Raw genomic sequence first — 17,388 nt, forward strand, 5'->3', positions numbered from 1 at the left:
ACAGGATGCCGGCAGGGCATCCATCCAGCCATCTACCGAGGCAGCCTTGATTAATCGTCAGCAGAGGAGGGCATGCCGCATGCACGCGCTACTTCTGTTTGTTGCAGCGTGGCAACGGACAGGGCCACGATGCGATGCGACACACGGGCACACCCTAGCGGGTTGGGCAAGAGGACGAAGGACGACTTGTATTCTGCTGATGCTGCTGTTGCCATTGTCGGAGCCGGAACCACACCACATCGCAGAGGAGGGTTTAAAGTGGGCATGCAAGCGGACCTAGCGGCAGGAGCCCCAAAAGCTCCACCAACCAGCCCGGCCCAGGCGTGTAGATGTCGAGCTGAAGCCCGTGGGGCTTCCGCGCCTTACTTGGTTGTTCGCGGTGGAGCCATCATGTCCAAGTCACTCCCACTCTCACTCTCTCTCGCTCTCTGTCCCTTCTTTGTTACCCATCGTGAATGCACGGGTCACATCACATGCAGCAGCGGGAGAGAGGAGCATGTCTCCCGCCCGCCGCGCGCCTTATTGCAATGGGGGCCCCTTGTCATGTCCATGTCCGTGTGTCCCCTTGGTCGTCAAAGATGGGGTCCATTAGTTAGTAGTCGAACCCCCACGGAGCGACCAATTTGATCAGAAAGCCAGGGCACTACTAACGTCGGACCCCTGCAGATGGGCACCCCCCCGGTTGGGCAGCAATAACAACAACACAACGCGATATCGTGACTTGACGCCACGACTGCAAAAGAAGCCCAAATAAGCCACTTTTTGGATATATGGTCTATTGAAGCTGCCATTCAATGCAGAGACTCTCAAATTCGCGCTGTTGGGCCAGCCTGGCGTTGGCTGCCGGGTTAAGCATACGAGCTAGCTTCTTACGGGTCTTAATAACTTGCTCAATTTTCCTAAACCGATCGTTAGGATCTAGGCCGACTTTCTGCTTCTTATGAGGGCGATGTCGATCTAATTGATGCTCTAATTACTATATACGAGCTTAGGCAGCTATAAGAGCTATATTTTGCTTGTTAAGACCGCGGCTAATTTTAGAGAAGAGGCGCCGGACCGTTCGAGTGGCCTCTCTATGTTCTACGACCCTAATAACGAAGTTGCGGACTTCCTATGATCGTTAGGGTATTAGGACGTCATTAAAGTCATCGTATAACCGTTTATTTAGCGTCTTATATGCCCGTAGCGGCGAGACTATATCTTATAAGATAAGCCTACTCATAAGAGGCTTAGCCATATTGACTAGCTATAGACCTAACCTACGCTAGTTATTAAGGATCGTTTTTTGCGTTAAGCTAGTCTACCGGGCCTTAGAATAAGCCGTTAAGAAAAGAGCTTTACTAATTAGGCTATTATCGTTATGTAAGACCTATATCTCGAGCTCCTTCCTATATGCTAATTTGATCGGCCCGAAATAAGAGATATTAAGCGGCTATAAGATATGCGATACGTATGCCGGTAGGAAAAGAAGGTATATATTATGTTTAAAGCATTCGAATATAAAATCGTTAGTCTAATGACTTCTATGGCTATCTACGATTAAAAGTCTCCGTTTATTTAGCGTCGTCTACGTCTACGGGATAAAGACTTCCTTAAGCTAGTCTAGAGCTACGGAATCGTTAGTCTAGCCCTTTGCCGTTATAGTAAAGTTCTAGTTATATAAAGAGCTAAGTTCGTCGGGAAACTATTATTGTTAAAGGTCCTGGCCTTTAAAGATTACGAGAGGCGTTAAGGCCCGGCCGGCTACCGAAACGCATTCGATAATTATAGTCTAATAACGTAATCTAACGCGCTTTCGGATAGTTAAGACCTTATCTGCCCGGCTAAGTATAAGGCTATTATAACTAAGCCCTTCTAAGATGCCTATTTTATCTATATTATATCGGTCTTTTAGGTAGATAGCCTGGATTATAGGAAGGCTTAGCAATTAGAACTAGTCTCGGATGCGTAAGGTTGACGCACCGTTGATACGAGTTAAGTTAATAGACTTGCTTTTTATCGTCCGGACCTCTAGGTTTCGCCGCAAAAAGCTATTAATCTAGTTCTTGCCGAGAGGTTAAAGGTCTCCGCTAGCTTGAAGGACCCGGCTAGCGAAGGTCTTGAGTTGTAGATGCGTTGGAGGGAACCCTAAGGCGTCTTGAGTAATAGCCCAGTCTTTGAGATATCTCTCTTGGTCTTGAGATAGCCTTTGATTAGCTTCTTGGGCAGCTATATATGTTCTTCGGCCGGCTAAACGATGCTAGAGGGTTTGCCTTGGAACTCTATAGTCCCGAGCAGCCTTAGCTTGATACTCCCCGTTTCTTACGGCTGCGACGGCAAGTTGGAGGTTTTCTTGGCTGTATTGGGCCCTTCGAGGCATCGTCAATAGCCTTATAAGCTTGTTTGGAAGAAAACGGTCAATTTGGTGTAGAAAACGCGGTCGCGGCGCGTTGTTGTGATGTGGAAGGCGTGTTGGGGCGCGTGCCCAACCGGGGGGGTGCCCATCTGCAGGGGTCCGACGTTAAACTACTAACCAATTGAGCCGGTACTTACTGCGTCTGGTCATCCAATTTACGGAAGTCCGCTGCTCCAGGCGGTACCTTGGTACCTGGTAGGCAGGGCGCCATGCGCAGTGGCCAGGGCACTCACTACCTACCTAGGTACTAAGGTACCGTCGCTGAGCCGCAGCCGTCGCCGTCGCCCGGGTACGGAGCCCGCTGTACGCTCGACTTGTCCAGCGAGTGACGGCCGGCCGCCGCAAACATTGAAACCGCATGGACGGCATCTCATCAACAAGGTTCGAGGTTCCCACAGCAGAGACCTGCATGATGGAACATGAACCTCCCCCGTTCCGCGACGCTGATTCGCCCGCTGGCCAGGCTTTATTTTTATTTTCACTTTTTCCCTTTTCCATTTCTTCCCTTTCGTCTGCAAAACACGCGATGCTGCTCCATTGAAACGCTCTCCACCTCCATCTTGAAGGAGAGGACCCACGAAAACTCATCGCTTTTTTTTTTTCTATTTTTTCTTCAACGTAGCATGTATACTGCACTGTACCTTTTATGCTCCCCAAGCTCCCCATCCATCGTCTTGTTTGTTTGCGTCGTTGCTGCTGCTGCTACTATACCGTACTGCACTGCACTGCACGGGCGGGCACGACAAGCTTTTTTTATTTTTATTTTTCATTTCTCCCCGGCTCCCCCCCCCCCCCCTTTCTCTGCTCTCTGACCACGGCCGCATCCACATGCGCATCTGCGATCCACCGAGCCGTTCCATAATCTGTTGTCGTTACCCAAGAGGAATCCACCCACCCGGTCCAGTCCATGGTGACATTTGTTGCATCCGGCCGCCGCTTCACCCAACGGTGGGTGTCGTTCCGTCTCACGGGGCCCGCAACGTCCGCCCTCTGTAGTCGTTGACGATGTTGTTGTTCTTGTAGGCGTTGGCAGCATCATGTCCCTTTCATGTACTTGCCACGTACTGTACTATACATGAGATGATGACATGCAATGGAGACTTGCCCACGGAATACTTAGTAACCACCCAACTGCAGTCAGTTACTAGAGGTAGTACCCTGCGCCGAACTTGGGCATGTCGTCCCACGGCGCTGCTGCAACTGCTGACAGCACTGGCAGAGCACCCTTTTCGCGTCAGATGACCTCAGCCACACACACACACACACACACACTACCCCTGGCCTCCTCCGTCATTCCCATGCCTATCTCCGGCGCTGTGTCCGGGCCGGCTTCCCTTCTCGGCCGTGCCGTCGTTCCGGCGCTCGGCCTCCGACAACGGACACGGGAGCAGTAGCATCACCAACGGCGTCAACCCGCACCTCAAGGCCCCATCCCGCCCTATGCACCCGCAAGACGCTGCTACAACTGTAATGTACGTACTTACAGTACGTGTTTTAGTACGCACCTATTATACGTTTCTCCATGATTTCCCCTCCCCTCCCCTCCCCAGATCTTGGCCGCGACCGGAGACGACGCCCCGGATTCTTTAGGAGGGGGAGGGGGGTCATCGCCGTTGCTCATGGGCACTCATCCCGCCATCCCGCCCTCCGCCCCGCGATCGACAGAGTGCAACTTTGACGGTGCCGCTTTCCATGCGAGGCCGCAAATAGTACTAACGTACTGCACGTAGCAGTGATAGTAGTTGGCCAAGCCTGCCTTACGTACCTTTGTACACGACCGTACTCGCGCGTGCCCTGTTCCAGGGACGAACATGTGACGCCCGCTCACCAGCCCATCGCCTATTTTACCGTCTTACGTACAAAGTATTCCGCACCAGGAGAAGAAAAATATAACGAGGGTTGGATGTTGGCCGCTGCTTGTCCACGAGTGGCGCCCGCTTCGGAACCATCCGAGGGGCTTCGGTTCGCCGACTCGGCAAGGGTGCCAGACCACCCCCTTGGCCCTGTCCCCGTCCTACCCGCTGCGCCGGGACACATGATCTGAACGATGTCGCCAGCCAGCCACCGCTGCTGGCTCGTGCGCATGTGCGTGCCTGCGGCCAAGCCAAAGAAGAAGAAGTGACTCAATGTATATGGACAAGGAGCCAAAGGGGGGGGGGGATTGGCCGCGGACGGCCCGCGTCCACGTTTTCCGAGGCTGGATCGTTTGCCTCTCGACTTTTTTTGGCCCCCAAGGGACGGACCCAACAACAACTTCGCCTACGGGTATTGACTACTACTATCATCCACGACATTGCGTACCTAGGCAGCCAAGTATTAGGTAAAAATACCTTGGCTGCTGCAGTTTCGCCGCCGCCGCCAGACGCACCCGCTTCGGAAGTGCTAGGCGTGACTCCGAGGATTTTTTCTGGAACATCGCCCCCGCCCGGAGCGCACTTGGCTTGTTGATGCCTGCTGGGACCGCCTTCAAGTCCAGGGAACCAGAACGCGAGCAGGGGTCTTTTCTTCCTTTCCTTCTCTAGAACGTACTGTACCTACCAACGTGCTACTAGTATACTTTGCATACTAATGGTGCCTCTCCCGGTCCCTGAATTGAGCGGAGGCGCCGTCAGCGCGGCGGCCCCGCGGGTCGCGAGTCAAAACGGCCGGCCGGCCCCCCTCGGCGGAACGCGCATACCTTCGGCATCCAGCGCCGCGAGGGAGGCTCGACCTGGGACCTAACAACCGAAACATCGAGCCGCCGTGGATCAAAAAGACTTTTTTTCTCTTACAGTAAGTACGTACTCTCTGTTACTTTGGCCCTTGTTCGCGGAGTCAGGAGCGCAGGGGTTCGTCTGTGGCCGAGGAGGGAACAAAGCAGCCAAGAAGTGATGAGAAACGGGAACGTGGACGGCCTGGCAGACAAGGGGACTCGACTCGGTCCGACACGCCCACCCACGTGGGTATGCATCGAGCGCCGCCGCGGCAGCTGCAGCAGCGGCAGCAGTCGCGGCTCGGATGGCGGATGTTGAGTAGTGGTATCCTTGCGAAAGCGTAGTTATTCTGTACTCCGAATATACCAAGTTATTGTACATATTAGTCGTGCCTTGCGCCTAAACCGCCTCTTTGCGGTTCTCTCGACGCACGATGCCCCCTGTCGGCGCAGCCACAGATCGTGCCTCACATATTGATCGCCCTGACCCTGCATGTGTGTGTGTGTGTGTGTGTGTGTGCGTGTACCTTGCAATCAATCGGCCGGTTGTCAGAGGCGGCTGTGAAACACGCAAGGTCAAAAACCCTCATCTAGCCATCCATTCACCATCCATCCACCCATCCATCCACCCATCCATCCATCCATCATCCGCGCTTCCGCACTTCCGTCGGGCGGGCCAGGGCACGCAAACAGCAGCACCGGCAGATTACCGTACAGACCGCCGAAGGCTACGAGCGTGGGCCGCCCTGCAAGGAACTGCATGCGCGCACACCAGCACACCACCACCATGATGATCCTTGGATCCCTCCCGCCCGATCGATCGACAGAGAGAGGGAGGGAGGGACCAGACGACCGCCCGACCATTTCCCACGACAGGGTGCACCCTGGTACATAGTGGTAACAAGCGCGGTATACCTACGTAGTAGGTATTCCTGCTAGTAACTGGCAGTGACGCCTCCGCGACAACACTGCCACTGTACGAGGCACCGACCGCGCGCGCGCCTTGATACCAGACGACAGGTATAGTACTTTGTACGCGCTACAGTATACAGGACGACTGCGGCATGGAGACTGTCGAACAAGCGACCGACAAGCGCGGGAGCACGTATGCGGCGGCACGCATCGTCTGATCCGGGACCCGTTGCGCAGGCCGTGCAGAAATACATCAACCAGAAAGCCAACACGGGGTGGGAAGAAGGGGGGGCCGCCACTCCCGCGCTGCCATCACGCCACCAACATCACAGCTGACGCGGGCGCTGCTGCTTCGTACAGTGTGTACGTACTACGCAAGTACTGAACATGCCACTGCTCCACTGCCGCCCCCCGCCGCCGCCGCCGCGGGAAACGACAGCCTGGGAACGGGCTGCTGCTAATGCCGCCGCCGACCAAAAGAGGGGAGTAAACGGAGCCCGGCGGGAGGCGATAGCCACTCATGGACGCCAACGGTGGCATTCCAAGTCGCCCGTCCAGAAAATGGCGGTCCGTCGAAATTTTTTGAATTTTTTTTGGCTGGTTTTGTCCTTGCTCGGACTCCTCCCGCGCGCCTTACTCGTAGCAGAGTCAATTGTCCCGTCCTGGTGGGCCCCGCCGAGTGGTGCTGCGAGCGGCCGGGGGATGCGCGCCGCCAAGTGGGGCCGGAGCCCCCGAAGCCCGGGACAGCGACTCCGTGGACGGGGTCCTACCGGCCTTGTCTCGTCGGGGGCACGTACTTGCACAATAGCTGCAGTGCAGTCGGCATTGTCATCATGGGTACGGAGGAGGAAGGGGAGCATGACCATGCGGGGACGTGGGGGGCCTCGTCGAGGTGGCATTCGATGGTGGTGGTGATGGTGATGAGGGTAAGAGGGGGATCACGCGCATCGCATGGAGATTTGCGCAGACGAAAATGAACCAAACGTACGTATGAGATCGCATCCTAAAAAAGAAGTCTCTGACTCTGACAAGGGAAAATATCTGCTGCATGAGCCCACTCGCTCTGATATTGTCCATCTCCGTCGTATTACCCCCAATTTTCGGCCCCGATGCGATGCCGACTGCAACGGTGACAGACAATCGAATCCATCTGTACTGCCCTTATTCTGCACCATTTCCATGCAGTCATCACCATCTGGTTAGGTGATTAGTTCGTTTGCCGCCAACCCCAGGGCTGGACGCGGTTCGCAAGCCCTATACTGACCGTCTGGTGTCAAGTACGAGCTGAGCTCCCGCTTCGACTTTCATCAAGGTTGTCTTGACCTTTTTCAACGAGATATAATAGTCAGCTTACATACCATCACCTACGGACGGCTAGCGAGGAGAAATTTGTCGACTCGAGTCCCATTGCGGCCGATAAGTCCCTCCGCCATCGGTCGACCGTGTCTAATGCTCTCGTCATGACATTGAGCGAACTTGCCATATACTTTTTGGACTCTCCATTTAGAATATCAACCGTTTGTCCATACAAGACGCGAGACTCTCATCTTCATGCTAGACTGTGGCCCCTCGACTCGGCCGACGCACGAGCCAGACTGCATATTGAAAGGGAGCGCTGATACTGGCCGCCCTTTAGATGCCAGTGCCAGTGCCATTGGCCTCGGACTGAGCCCTTAGCGTACTTCGAAATTGCAAGCCTTTTCATTGCCTCCTCATTCAATCGGCAAATGGCGGCGGTCGAGACAAAAGAAGCGGGCGGTGACGTGGGCGGAGGCCACCACCTGCCCTGGGCCTGGGCGGACGGCGGCTCATTGAAGACTTTCGACGAGCAGCGCGCTATTCATCCAATTGGATCGCTGCCGAGGAAATTGGCATTACGAATCAAATGACTGACTTTCCTCTGCTTGAGAAGTTGCACACCACGCACCTTCCTTCAATTCCCTTCGCAGCATAGAAGTGGCAGGTGCGGGGCAAAGCCACCTCCGCATTCCACGCCGGACATTGCCGGCGCAACAACTTCACTCCTCCCTTATCGACGCATCAATCGACGGCGCGCAGCATCATTAAATTGAACCGCTGCAGTCGAGTTGACCCCCGCACGAGCCTCGTGCGTAACGTTACCGCTTTGTTTAACCGCCTTCCCCCACGCCGAGTCGTCGAGGTGAGATGATCGGCGTGTGGGGTAGCTGCAGGTAGGTAGAGAGCTATATCAAAACAACGCGGAGACCCCTGGACCTCGACCTGGAGAGCTTCTCATACCTCGTCGGGTCGTTGATTCATATCCCGCGACGCAACGATGCACGTGCGCAACACCCTCGTGGCTCTCGCCGCGCTCGCCCTCGGCCCGGCCGACGCGCTCTGGCCCATCCCCAAGGCGGCCAAGACGGGCGACAAGGTCCTCTTCATCGACCAGACGGTCAAGGTGTCGTACAATGGCCAGCAGGTGCGTCAGACTCGGAAACTCGCTCCAGGAGTCCACAGTGGCACTGACGTCTCGTTCATGTAGATCAGCTACACCGCTGGCTACGAACCGCCCGCCGGTCCCAGATTCAACAGCAGGGACATGGTCCAGGGCGGCGTCTCGCGGACCTTTGACGCCATCTTTCAGCACGGCTTCGTCCCATGGATGCTCCGCGGGCGAGACGAAAAATACGAGCCAGACCTGCACAGCGCGCCCTCGAGACGCCTCAGGACGCTCGACATCACACAGACGGGCAACGACAGCACGCACACGTTCAAGCCGCTCGCGGGCCAGCTCGACGAGTCGTACACGCTCAACGTGACGGCCGATGGGCGGGCCTCGATCCGCGCCGTCTCATCCATTGGCGTCCTTCGCGCCCTCGAGACCTTCTCGCAGCTCTTCTGGAAGCACAGCGCCGGCACCGCCTGGTACACGGCCCTGGCCCCTGTCTCCGTCGCGGACACGCCCAAATTCCCCCATCGCGGCATCCTGCTCGACGTCAGCCGCCACTGGTTCCCCGTCGACGACATCAGGCGCACCATCGATGGCCTCGCCATGAACAAGATGAACGTCCTACACCTGCACATCACCGATACCCAGTCGTGGCCGCTCGAGATTCCGGCCCTGCCACGCCTCACCGAGGCCGGCGCCCACGCTCCCGGCCTGACCTACTCGCCCAAGGACATCGCCGGCCTGTACGAGTACGCCATCCACCGCGGCGTGCAAATCATCATGGAGATTGACATGCCCGGCCATATCGGCATCGAGGACGCCTACCCCGGCAAGTCGGTCGCGTTCAACGCCAAGCCCTACGAGTGGTACTGCTCGCAGCCCCCCTGCGGTTCCTTCAAGCTCAACAGCTCCGACACGTTCGAGTTCCTCGACGCGCTCTTCGCCGACCTGCTACCGCGTGTCTCCCCCTACGCTGCCTACTTTCACACCGGCGGCGACGAATACAAAGCCAACAACTCGCTGCTCGACCCAGGCCTGCGCACCAACGACCTCACCGTGCTGCAGCCGCTGCTCCAAAAGTTCCTCGACTTTGCCCACGGAAAAGTTCGTGCCCACGGCCTCGCCCCCTTTGTCTGGGAGGAGATGGTGCTGCAGTGGAATGCGACCGTCGGCAATGACGTGGTGATTCAGTCGTGGCTCGGCTCCGGTGCCATCAAGAAGCTCACCGACGCCGGCCACAAGGTCATCGACAGCAGCAACGAGTTCCTCTACCTCGACTGCGGCCGCGGCGAGTTTATCGATTACGAGACGGGACCGGCCTTCCAAAAGGCGTACCCTTTCAACGACTGGTGCAACCCGACCAAGAACTGGCGCGTCGTCTACACGCATGACCCGCTCGTCGGCCTGTCCAAGGCGTCGGCGGCGCGCGTCATCGGCGGCGAGGCGCCCGTGTGGACCGAGACCATCGACCCGGCCAGCGTCGACACCATCATCTGGCCCCGCGGCGCCGCCGCCGGCGAGGCCTGGTGGTCGGGCTACCAGGACCCAGACACGGGCCGCAACAGGTCCATGTATGACGTCCGCATCCGCCTTTCGGAGCAGCGCGAGCGCATGCTGGCCCGCGGGGTCAAGGCCACGGCCATTACGCAGTTGTGGTGCAACCAGGCGGCCAAGGATGACTGTGCGGGCACGCAGTAGTCACGTAGAAGGTCGCCCAGTAAGGGATTATGAGCACGACATGCGTCGTCTCGATTCATAGAGTTATATAGTAGAGCCGCAAAGCATACATACGTACGTGCGTGCGTGCATGCAAGTTTACTCATGTTTGTTGCAGTCGCCGTGAGTGACATTTCGCGTAGATGCGGCGAGCAAGGGAATGTACGCATAGTAAAGGCTGCATGTTGCGCATAAGATCGCATACCTGAGCCACGTATGAAAAATACCCTAGATTAAGGGGCTTAAAGTGTGCGGTCAGCTGGTTGCTCTATGATCTGACACTTCTGATCTGATAGTTGTATATATAATAGAGCTGCCTAAGCGGCAGCCTCGACAAAAATCTATATGCCTCGAAATCTATACATGAAGCGTCTCGTGTCATGCACTCTCAGTCGGTCACTGTCTATACGTGATGCTGATGCTCTGCGACGTGCTCACGTCAAAGTCGTCCTCGTCGTCCGGGTCGCCCGTGAGGCGCAGCGCCCTCGTGACGAACCGGTACGTGCCCTCGGGCGCGTACTCGCCCGTGCTCAGCTTGCCGTTCCAGGGGAACTTGAGCTTGTCTCTCGTCTCCCACATGGTGGGCGAGTCGGCAATGGCCATGGACGTGTTGTTGTTGTTGCTGCTGCTGCTGCCGCGCTCGGTGTCGTTGTTGGCTACTTGCACGACGTCGACGCTCACGTAGCGCGAGCCGAGGGCGAGGTTGGCGACGAGCATGGGCAAGGTAGAGTTGTCCGTCTTTTCGCCGGGCCGGGGGAGTACAAAGGCGGTGCCGTTGGCGACGCGCGGGGGCTCGTCCTTGTCCTTGTCGGCGGCGCGGGCGACCCACGTCCCGTTGGTGCGGTCGAGGACGGTGGCGCCGCGCAGGGAGCCCGCGAGCCCCTGGTAGGGGATGGAGAGGGAGCTCCCGTCGGAGCCGTTGATGGCGACGTAGCCCGACCAGAGGGCGAGGCGGCGCGCGTCGACGCCCTGCGGCGGGGTGGGCGCGACGGATATGCTGACGGAGCGACCCGGCAGGACGGTGACGCTGGAGCGGCTGAAGCGCAGGGCGGCGGGGGCGTCGACGACGGCGTCGTTGGGGAACTTGTGCGGGAAGATGGAGTCCTTGGCCAGGACGTACATGGTGACGGCGGGGACGTTGGAGATGCGGTAGGTGATGGCCTTGCCGCCGCGCTCCTCCGAGTTGATGATGGTGAAGTTGAGGGAGTCGATGAAGCTATCGGTGTCGTTGAAAGCGAGAGACGAGGGCTCGACGAGGGTCGTGGAGAAGGCGGCGTCGTAGGCGCGGATGATGCCCGCCCCCTGCTGGGCGACGGGCGCGAGGTACGGGGAGAAGGCGGTCCCGTTGTTGAACAGCTGCGGGTCCGCGTTGGCGGATAAGAGGTTCTCTATCTCCTCCGGGTCGACGCGCCCGCGGACCTGTCCGACGAGGGCGTAGACGGCCGCGGCGAGCGGACACGCCATCGAGGTGCCGCTGAGCACGGCGTACGAGCCCTTGGCCACGGGGTACGTCGATAGGATGTGCCCGCCGGCGGCGCCATATTGCGGCTTGACGTCCATGTCCCACGTCGGCCCCCACGAGGTGAAGTCGTTGAGCGCGCCGCCCGCGCCCGGGTTCGGGTAGCTGACGAGGAACGGCAGGCTGGCGGCCGGGTCGGTGAGCGAGGCCACCACCTCTTTGCCGGCCTTGAGGAGCTCGATCCACGTGGCGCCCGTCTCGGGTGGCACCATGCCGATGGCCACGACGCCCTTGACCTCGTCGGCCGAGACCTCGACGTCGGCCGTGCCGGGGACGTTGTTGTAGAGGAGGAAGTAGCGGGCGCCCTTGGCCCGCGCGTTGGCCAGCTTCACGGCGTAGTTGCAGCCGCCGCGCCGGATGAGCACGATGTGGTTGCTCAGGTCCGACGGCGTGTTCGTGTCGTTGGGTAGAGGGTTGCACGCGTCGTTGGTCAAGCTCGTGTTGAAGCTCGTCGCCCAGAGCGGCAGCGAGACGTCGCTCCAGTTCTTGGGCGCGCCGGGCGTGAAGCCCACGACGTGGTCCTCCCCGCCATCGACCCTATACGTCATGTTGTGGAAGAGCGTCGGCGTCACCGTGTTCTCGTACGACGCGATGGACGCGACGCCCAGCCCGTCGGCCGCGCCGCCCGTGTAGAAGAGGCCCCTATCGCCCTCGTTGCCGGCCGACATGGTGCAGGCGACGCCGCGGGCGACGATACGCGACACAGCCACCGCCCACGGACGCTCCGACCAGCCGCTCGGCGAGCCGAGGGACATGGTGATGATGTCGCTGCCGTCGTCGTAGGCCCGGTACAGCGCCGACATGAGCACGTCATCGCCCGTCGAGCCGCCGCACCCGAAGACGCGGTACGCGCCCAGCGACACGTCGGGCGCCGCGCCGGTGAAGCCAAAAAGATTTCCCGTGGGCTGCGCCGCGATGATGCCCGCCACGTGCGTCCCGTGGCCTGAGCAGTCCATTGGGTCGTCGTCGGGCGCGGGCGCGTTGTTGCCGTCGTACTTGTCGCCCACAAAATCGGCGCCACGGGCCACGAGACAGCCCTCGCCGAAACAGCCGCCCAGCGCCGGGTGCTTGTAGTCGACCTGGGCACGGCTCGGTCAGCGTCCGATAGTTTCTTCAGGGGGCATTTGACATGGGGGCATATAGACAGATGGGGGCCCAGGGCTGAAGAGAAGAGAGAACGTACCCCTGAGTCGATGATGGCCACCTTCACCCCCTTGCCCGTGACGCCCTTGGCCCGCAGCTTGTCCACCTGCATCATGACATGCGGCGAGAAGTCGTCGACGGCGCTTCCGTTGCCAAATCCGCCGCCGCCCATCCCAGCCTTGCGCGCAAGCAGCGCCCTCTCGGCCTGCCTCGACGACGACGTCTCGTCCATCGTCCCGACCCAGTCGACGCGGTCTCCGGGCGCGCCGTACGTCCGCATCGGCCACATGTTCTTGACGCCCGGTGACTTGGCCATCCTGTAGGCAATCTCATCCGCGTGCTGCAGATCATCGAGCTGTACCGACGCGCCGTTGAAGAGCTTATACCGGAGGTTCATCCGCAGGCTGCACTGCTTCTCGAACGTCCGGAGGAATTCGAGCGAGTCCTTAACGCGTTGTCTGTCAGCACCAGCGCAAAAGCAAAAGCCACAAGAAATCCATCTATGCGTCCAGTCCCTCTACTTCTCTGTACATTTGAAGGGGGGCGGGCAGGGGCACATACAAAGCCATCGATAAACTCAAAGATGTAGGCGCCGGGAATGCGCTCGGCGACAGCAAAGCTCGACAGAGCCGTCGCCAACAGCGCCATGAGGCCCAAGAAGAAACGTGCCATGTTTGTCTCGATGGCTGCAGTGCGAGAACCCAGGGAAATCGGCCAAGAATCACAGCCTTGGCTGGTCGTCTTCGACTAGATGTAAAATCACAAACGCCCGTATGTATATACACGAACCGCGCCGCACGATTCGGCCACTGAGTCCATGTGGCGTATGAACGCGACCTCGTGCAAGGGGAACCAGAATGCGCTCCGCTCGTATTAGATTCGGATGCCGTCACCGCCAAAAGCAAGCGAGAAAAGAGATGCAGACTTCCCCGGTTGCTATGAGCGCAAATGACACAGTCCTAGCCGGTTAGTAGCTTGGTCGTTGGAAACGTCCGGTCGGTTTCCCTCTCGGCGTCGATACACGGCCGTTCAGTCGTCGAGTCCGCACACACAGGACGGAGGGAAAGAAGCATGAAGTTATCTTCAACCGCACCTGCTCGGGTTTGTTTTGTATCACCCTCCTGCAAGCAACCGCCCGCTCGGATTCTCATCGACTCAGATTCCCCGGTTTCCAGTCATAACAATCCCACAAGCAGGTACGGTGCCCCGTACGTAGGTCTGAGACCCCATGTCGGAGCGGCACGTATGTCTCAGAGGCGGCGCTGAGCTGCTGCTGCTACTGAGCTCGACTCGGTATCGCCTGCGAGGGGTAGTTATTGAGAACCCAGCTCCGTGCTCGGCCTGCGGAGATTAATCCCAAAGCTGCTGCTGCACTGGGACCGGCCCCAGTCCAATGTATCCCCGAGATGCCGCTGCGCTGAAGAAGGACGGGCTAGATTCAACCTGGGCCGAGACATGGCAATCTTGGCACCCCCTGCGAGACATTCCAACATCCCAATGCTGCCGCCGCACGATGTGCGATTGGGCAGCAGTACACTTGGACCCTTTGTTTGTGCTACTGTTGACTTTCGGGTTTCGTTGGTTGGCAACATGCGCGCCTGCTGGTGCTTTGACTAGTAGTGCCAATTGCTTGCTCGCGGACGGTCCAAAGGCGCGGCGCGGCGAACGTAACCCGACCAGGTATTGAAACTCGGAGCTGTTTATTCCTGTGTTGAATGAACATAGGCATAGGCCATTCCAATCTAGATGACTCGTCTCGCTGGGTGCGAGCACAATCGCGTTTCTCACTCAAAGCGTCATGTTGCAGGAGCGTCACCAGTTAGCCTCGGTCAGCGCGAGTCCACCGCACACAAGACAGAAGAAGGAAGCGTCTCGGCAGCCTCCCACTTTCACAACCTCTCAGCCAGGCCACGCCTCGAATCGGCAAAGACGTGCTGCCAGCAAAATGTCGCCAGGCTCTCTCGTCCACCGCCCAGCGCGCCGAGCTCCGCGGCGCCGCCCTCCCACATGAGCCTCACGGTGTCAACGCCTTTGCTTGCGCCCGCCGGCCCCAGCAAGTCGCTGATGGCGTCCTGCTCGGTGCCCTGACGATCCTCCTTCAGCGCGATGCAGTAGGACGGGTGCGCGCCAAACGCAGCCCTGACAAGGCGCTCGTGGTCAGCGGCCCGCAGCTTGCGCGCGTGCGCGAAGGCCTCTGCACAATCGTCGTCGCGGTGTGGGCGCGGTAGCTGGGATGTCACCGCCGTCCTGGACGCGCGGAGCCGCGCGAGGTAGTCTTCGCTCGACCCGTCTATGCTGTTCCCGATGACAATGATTTGACGCTCGTCATGATGTCTGCCGCGCCCGTCAGGCTCTCTCGGCGTATCTCTTCGACGTCCCATTGTACTGGCGCAGGCGGCTCGCGCTCATGGCGACGGGGGCCTCGACGAGCCCGCAGTCTGACTGACAGCAGGTAATAGTGAATACCTATATATGTGTATATAGACGGAGAAGGCTTTGTACTTTGACAGAACGTACGAGTATGCGATGAACCGACCGAGGACGCCTGTGTCGTGGAGACTCCACCGCGGAGGGTAGCTTTGGGCATCGCCGAGCCTTGTCCAGCTGACGGTCGTAGGATGGGCCTGGTTGACGGCAAGGCATCATTCTCCGCATCGCCTTGGTGTCCGTCTACAGCTTTCTCTTAGCCTTTTGCTAGCCAAATTGTTTGGGAGCCGAGCGTAATTGCCTGTGAGGACCTACACGCACTCTCCGCGATAGCTCTCACGAGGGTTCCCGGGCGAGTCCTCTCTATGTCCGAGGCCAACCACGCCAGGGCTGACCCGATCTATACTCAACTTTGCGCACATGATCTCAGCATTTCTTCGCAGCAAGTCAAAATGAGCAGCCGCGGCGTCAACCCAGTCAAGGGGCGCTGCCGTGCTATTGGCTGCTGCGGCTGTTATCACGAGGCATTGCCGCCTCCATGCGCGGTGCACTTCCCACATCATCGTCGCCCGCAGGTGGCACGCCGACTCCCCGACGTGCGGGTCGAAACTGGCCATGCCGTGCGAGGCCTCACCACGTACGAGCGCGCCGAACAGGTCCAGCGCCTCGTGGGCATCGGCCGCGGCGCGGACGAGGTGCGTCAGGATGGAGCAGTAGGCGCTCCGCTTACGGGAGCCTGTGGTGTTTGGGCTGTGCCGCGGCGGGAGGATAAAAGAGGTCATTGCGACGAGAGTGCTTTTTTCTTTCAGATCCAAAGTGTCAAGTGTATTCAGACGGTTGTTGTCTGACAAACTTTGATCACGTATGGCCGAGGGTCCAGGGTTAAAGAAGCCCGCCCAGCGTTGAAGCATAATCCATCCAGTTGTGCATTAACAGGTCGTCTACCATGCCGGAGCACTGCGGCCGAGGGAACATGGACGGCCATCTCGATGTTACTCTCCTTGCGTCTCTTTGTCCGCCGGTTCAGCAGGTCGCCGTTGCCATTTCATGGTGATCAGCGCAGCATCTGCCCCTCCCAAGAACCTGTCGTGCTACCGCGGGAGGCTGACCACCGCGCCGTAGAACGGCCGGCGTTGCGCATCGAGTGTGACGGAAGGCGGCAAAAAGGAAGACAAGCTCTTCCAGGGGTATGAGAATGTTGTTCCCAACCCACGTTGCGGCAGCGGGTGGGCGACGCTTCCAGGAGTATAGCATGGGTTTCCTCGGCCCGCGTTGCAGCAGCGGATGGGATCAAGTTTCGGTCGTTTCCCCGTATGTCCGTCGCGGTCGATCGCTCAACAAAGAAACTCGAGGCGATTCGCCCCGTGGAGGCGGTGATTCACCGCCGCCCACCATCGCCGTGCTGCAGGGGGGGAGCCAAAGCCAAAGGTAGCCGACGACCAGAGCGGCTCCTCGACTTCACATTAGCCAGGGCGTGTACTCATTGCAGAGCATGGCCATGATGGCTCTCCGTCGTGGGCGTGGATCTCTCGTTCGTGGTTAAAGCTGTCAGTTGCTGTGACTCACACACCCCTTACCCACAACTGCGCGGAACCTGACTAGTGAACTGAGTTAGTAGTGGACTAGTACTGGGTATTGTAGTCTACCTAGGTAGTTCGTCGTTCGATGCGATACGAAAGAACGCGAGAATGCCCACCAATTGTTCGGTGTGACTCTTTCGGGCAATCAGGAACAGCAGCAGCCGCAGCCGCACCGTCAGGGGGCTTGCCTTCCCTGTCGCACGTGACTCCTCTTGCACACACCATTTTTAAAAACCGCCCAATCCCCTGTCTGTCAATCAAGCCTCTTTCCTTTCTTTCCATTCATCCATCCCTTTCCGCAGCCTACACATTCGACGACTTGAGGACGTCCTGTTGTTGCCCGCTGCCGCCCACACGCCACACCTCTCTCGACCAAGCCTGCCAACAAGCGTCGCCAGATCGGTTTCGTGCGGTGCGTGCGGGCGTGCATGTGCTTTAAACTGGGGCGTCCCGAAATTCAGAAACCCGCTCGCTCCAGGGCCCAGGCCAGGCCAGGCCAGCGGCAACAGAACAAGGGACGACGCGGGGCCCGCATTGTCATTCCAGTGGGACAGTTTGTTGGTGCACTGCCAAGTAGTGCCAACCAGCGGC

The 17,388-nt window shown here is 58.6% G+C and overlaps 4 protein-coding genes across 4 annotated transcripts; 1 reads left to right on the plus strand and 3 right to left on the minus strand.

The window, feature by feature from the left end:
* The first annotated feature begins 5,620 nt into the window (after nucleotides 1–5,620).
* On the plus strand, nucleotides 5,621–10,122 carry NAG2_1 (Beta-N-acetylhexosaminidase). Its single transcript, XM_047984015.1, has 4 exons — nucleotides 5,621–6,983; nucleotides 7,032–7,209; nucleotides 7,278–8,442; nucleotides 8,506–10,122. The coding sequence occupies exons 3-4, from the start codon at nucleotides 8,296–8,298 to the stop codon at nucleotides 10,108–10,110; spliced, it is 1,752 nt and encodes a 583-aa protein (XP_047839987.1). The 5' UTR covers nucleotides 5,621–6,983; nucleotides 7,032–7,209; nucleotides 7,278–8,295; the 3' UTR covers nucleotides 10,111–10,122.
* A 402-nt stretch (nucleotides 10,123–10,524) lies between these two features.
* Nucleotides 10,525–13,462, minus strand: JDV02_002936 (uncharacterized protein; the record flags this gene model as incomplete). Its single annotated transcript, XM_047984016.1, has 3 exons — nucleotides 10,525–12,726; nucleotides 12,831–13,235; nucleotides 13,352–13,462. The coding sequence occupies 3 exons, from the start codon at nucleotides 13,460–13,462 to the stop codon at nucleotides 10,525–10,527; spliced, it is 2,718 nt and encodes a 905-aa protein (XP_047839988.1).
* Nucleotides 13,463–14,679: 1,217 nt separating this feature from the next.
* JDV02_002937 (uncharacterized protein) lies at nucleotides 14,680–15,171 on the minus strand (the record flags this gene model as incomplete). Its single annotated transcript, XM_047984017.1, has 1 exon — nucleotides 14,680–15,171. One exon carries the CDS (start codon nucleotides 15,169–15,171, stop codon nucleotides 14,680–14,682), a length of 492 nt encoding a protein of 163 aa, XP_047839989.1.
* A 357-nt stretch (nucleotides 15,172–15,528) lies between these two features.
* Nucleotides 15,529–15,999, minus strand: JDV02_002938 (uncharacterized protein; the record flags this gene model as incomplete). The annotated part of the gene is made up of 1 exon (XM_047984018.1): nucleotides 15,529–15,999. The coding sequence occupies one exon, from the start codon at nucleotides 15,997–15,999 to the stop codon at nucleotides 15,529–15,531; it is 471 nt and encodes a 156-aa protein (XP_047839990.1).
* Between the last annotated feature and the right edge of the window lie 1,389 nt (nucleotides 16,000–17,388).

The sequence above is a fragment of the Purpureocillium takamizusanense genome, chromosome 2, assembly GCF_022605165.1.
Source record: "Purpureocillium takamizusanense chromosome 2, complete sequence".
NCBI classification, from domain to species: Eukaryota; Fungi; Ascomycota; class Sordariomycetes; order Hypocreales; family Ophiocordycipitaceae; genus Purpureocillium; species Purpureocillium takamizusanense.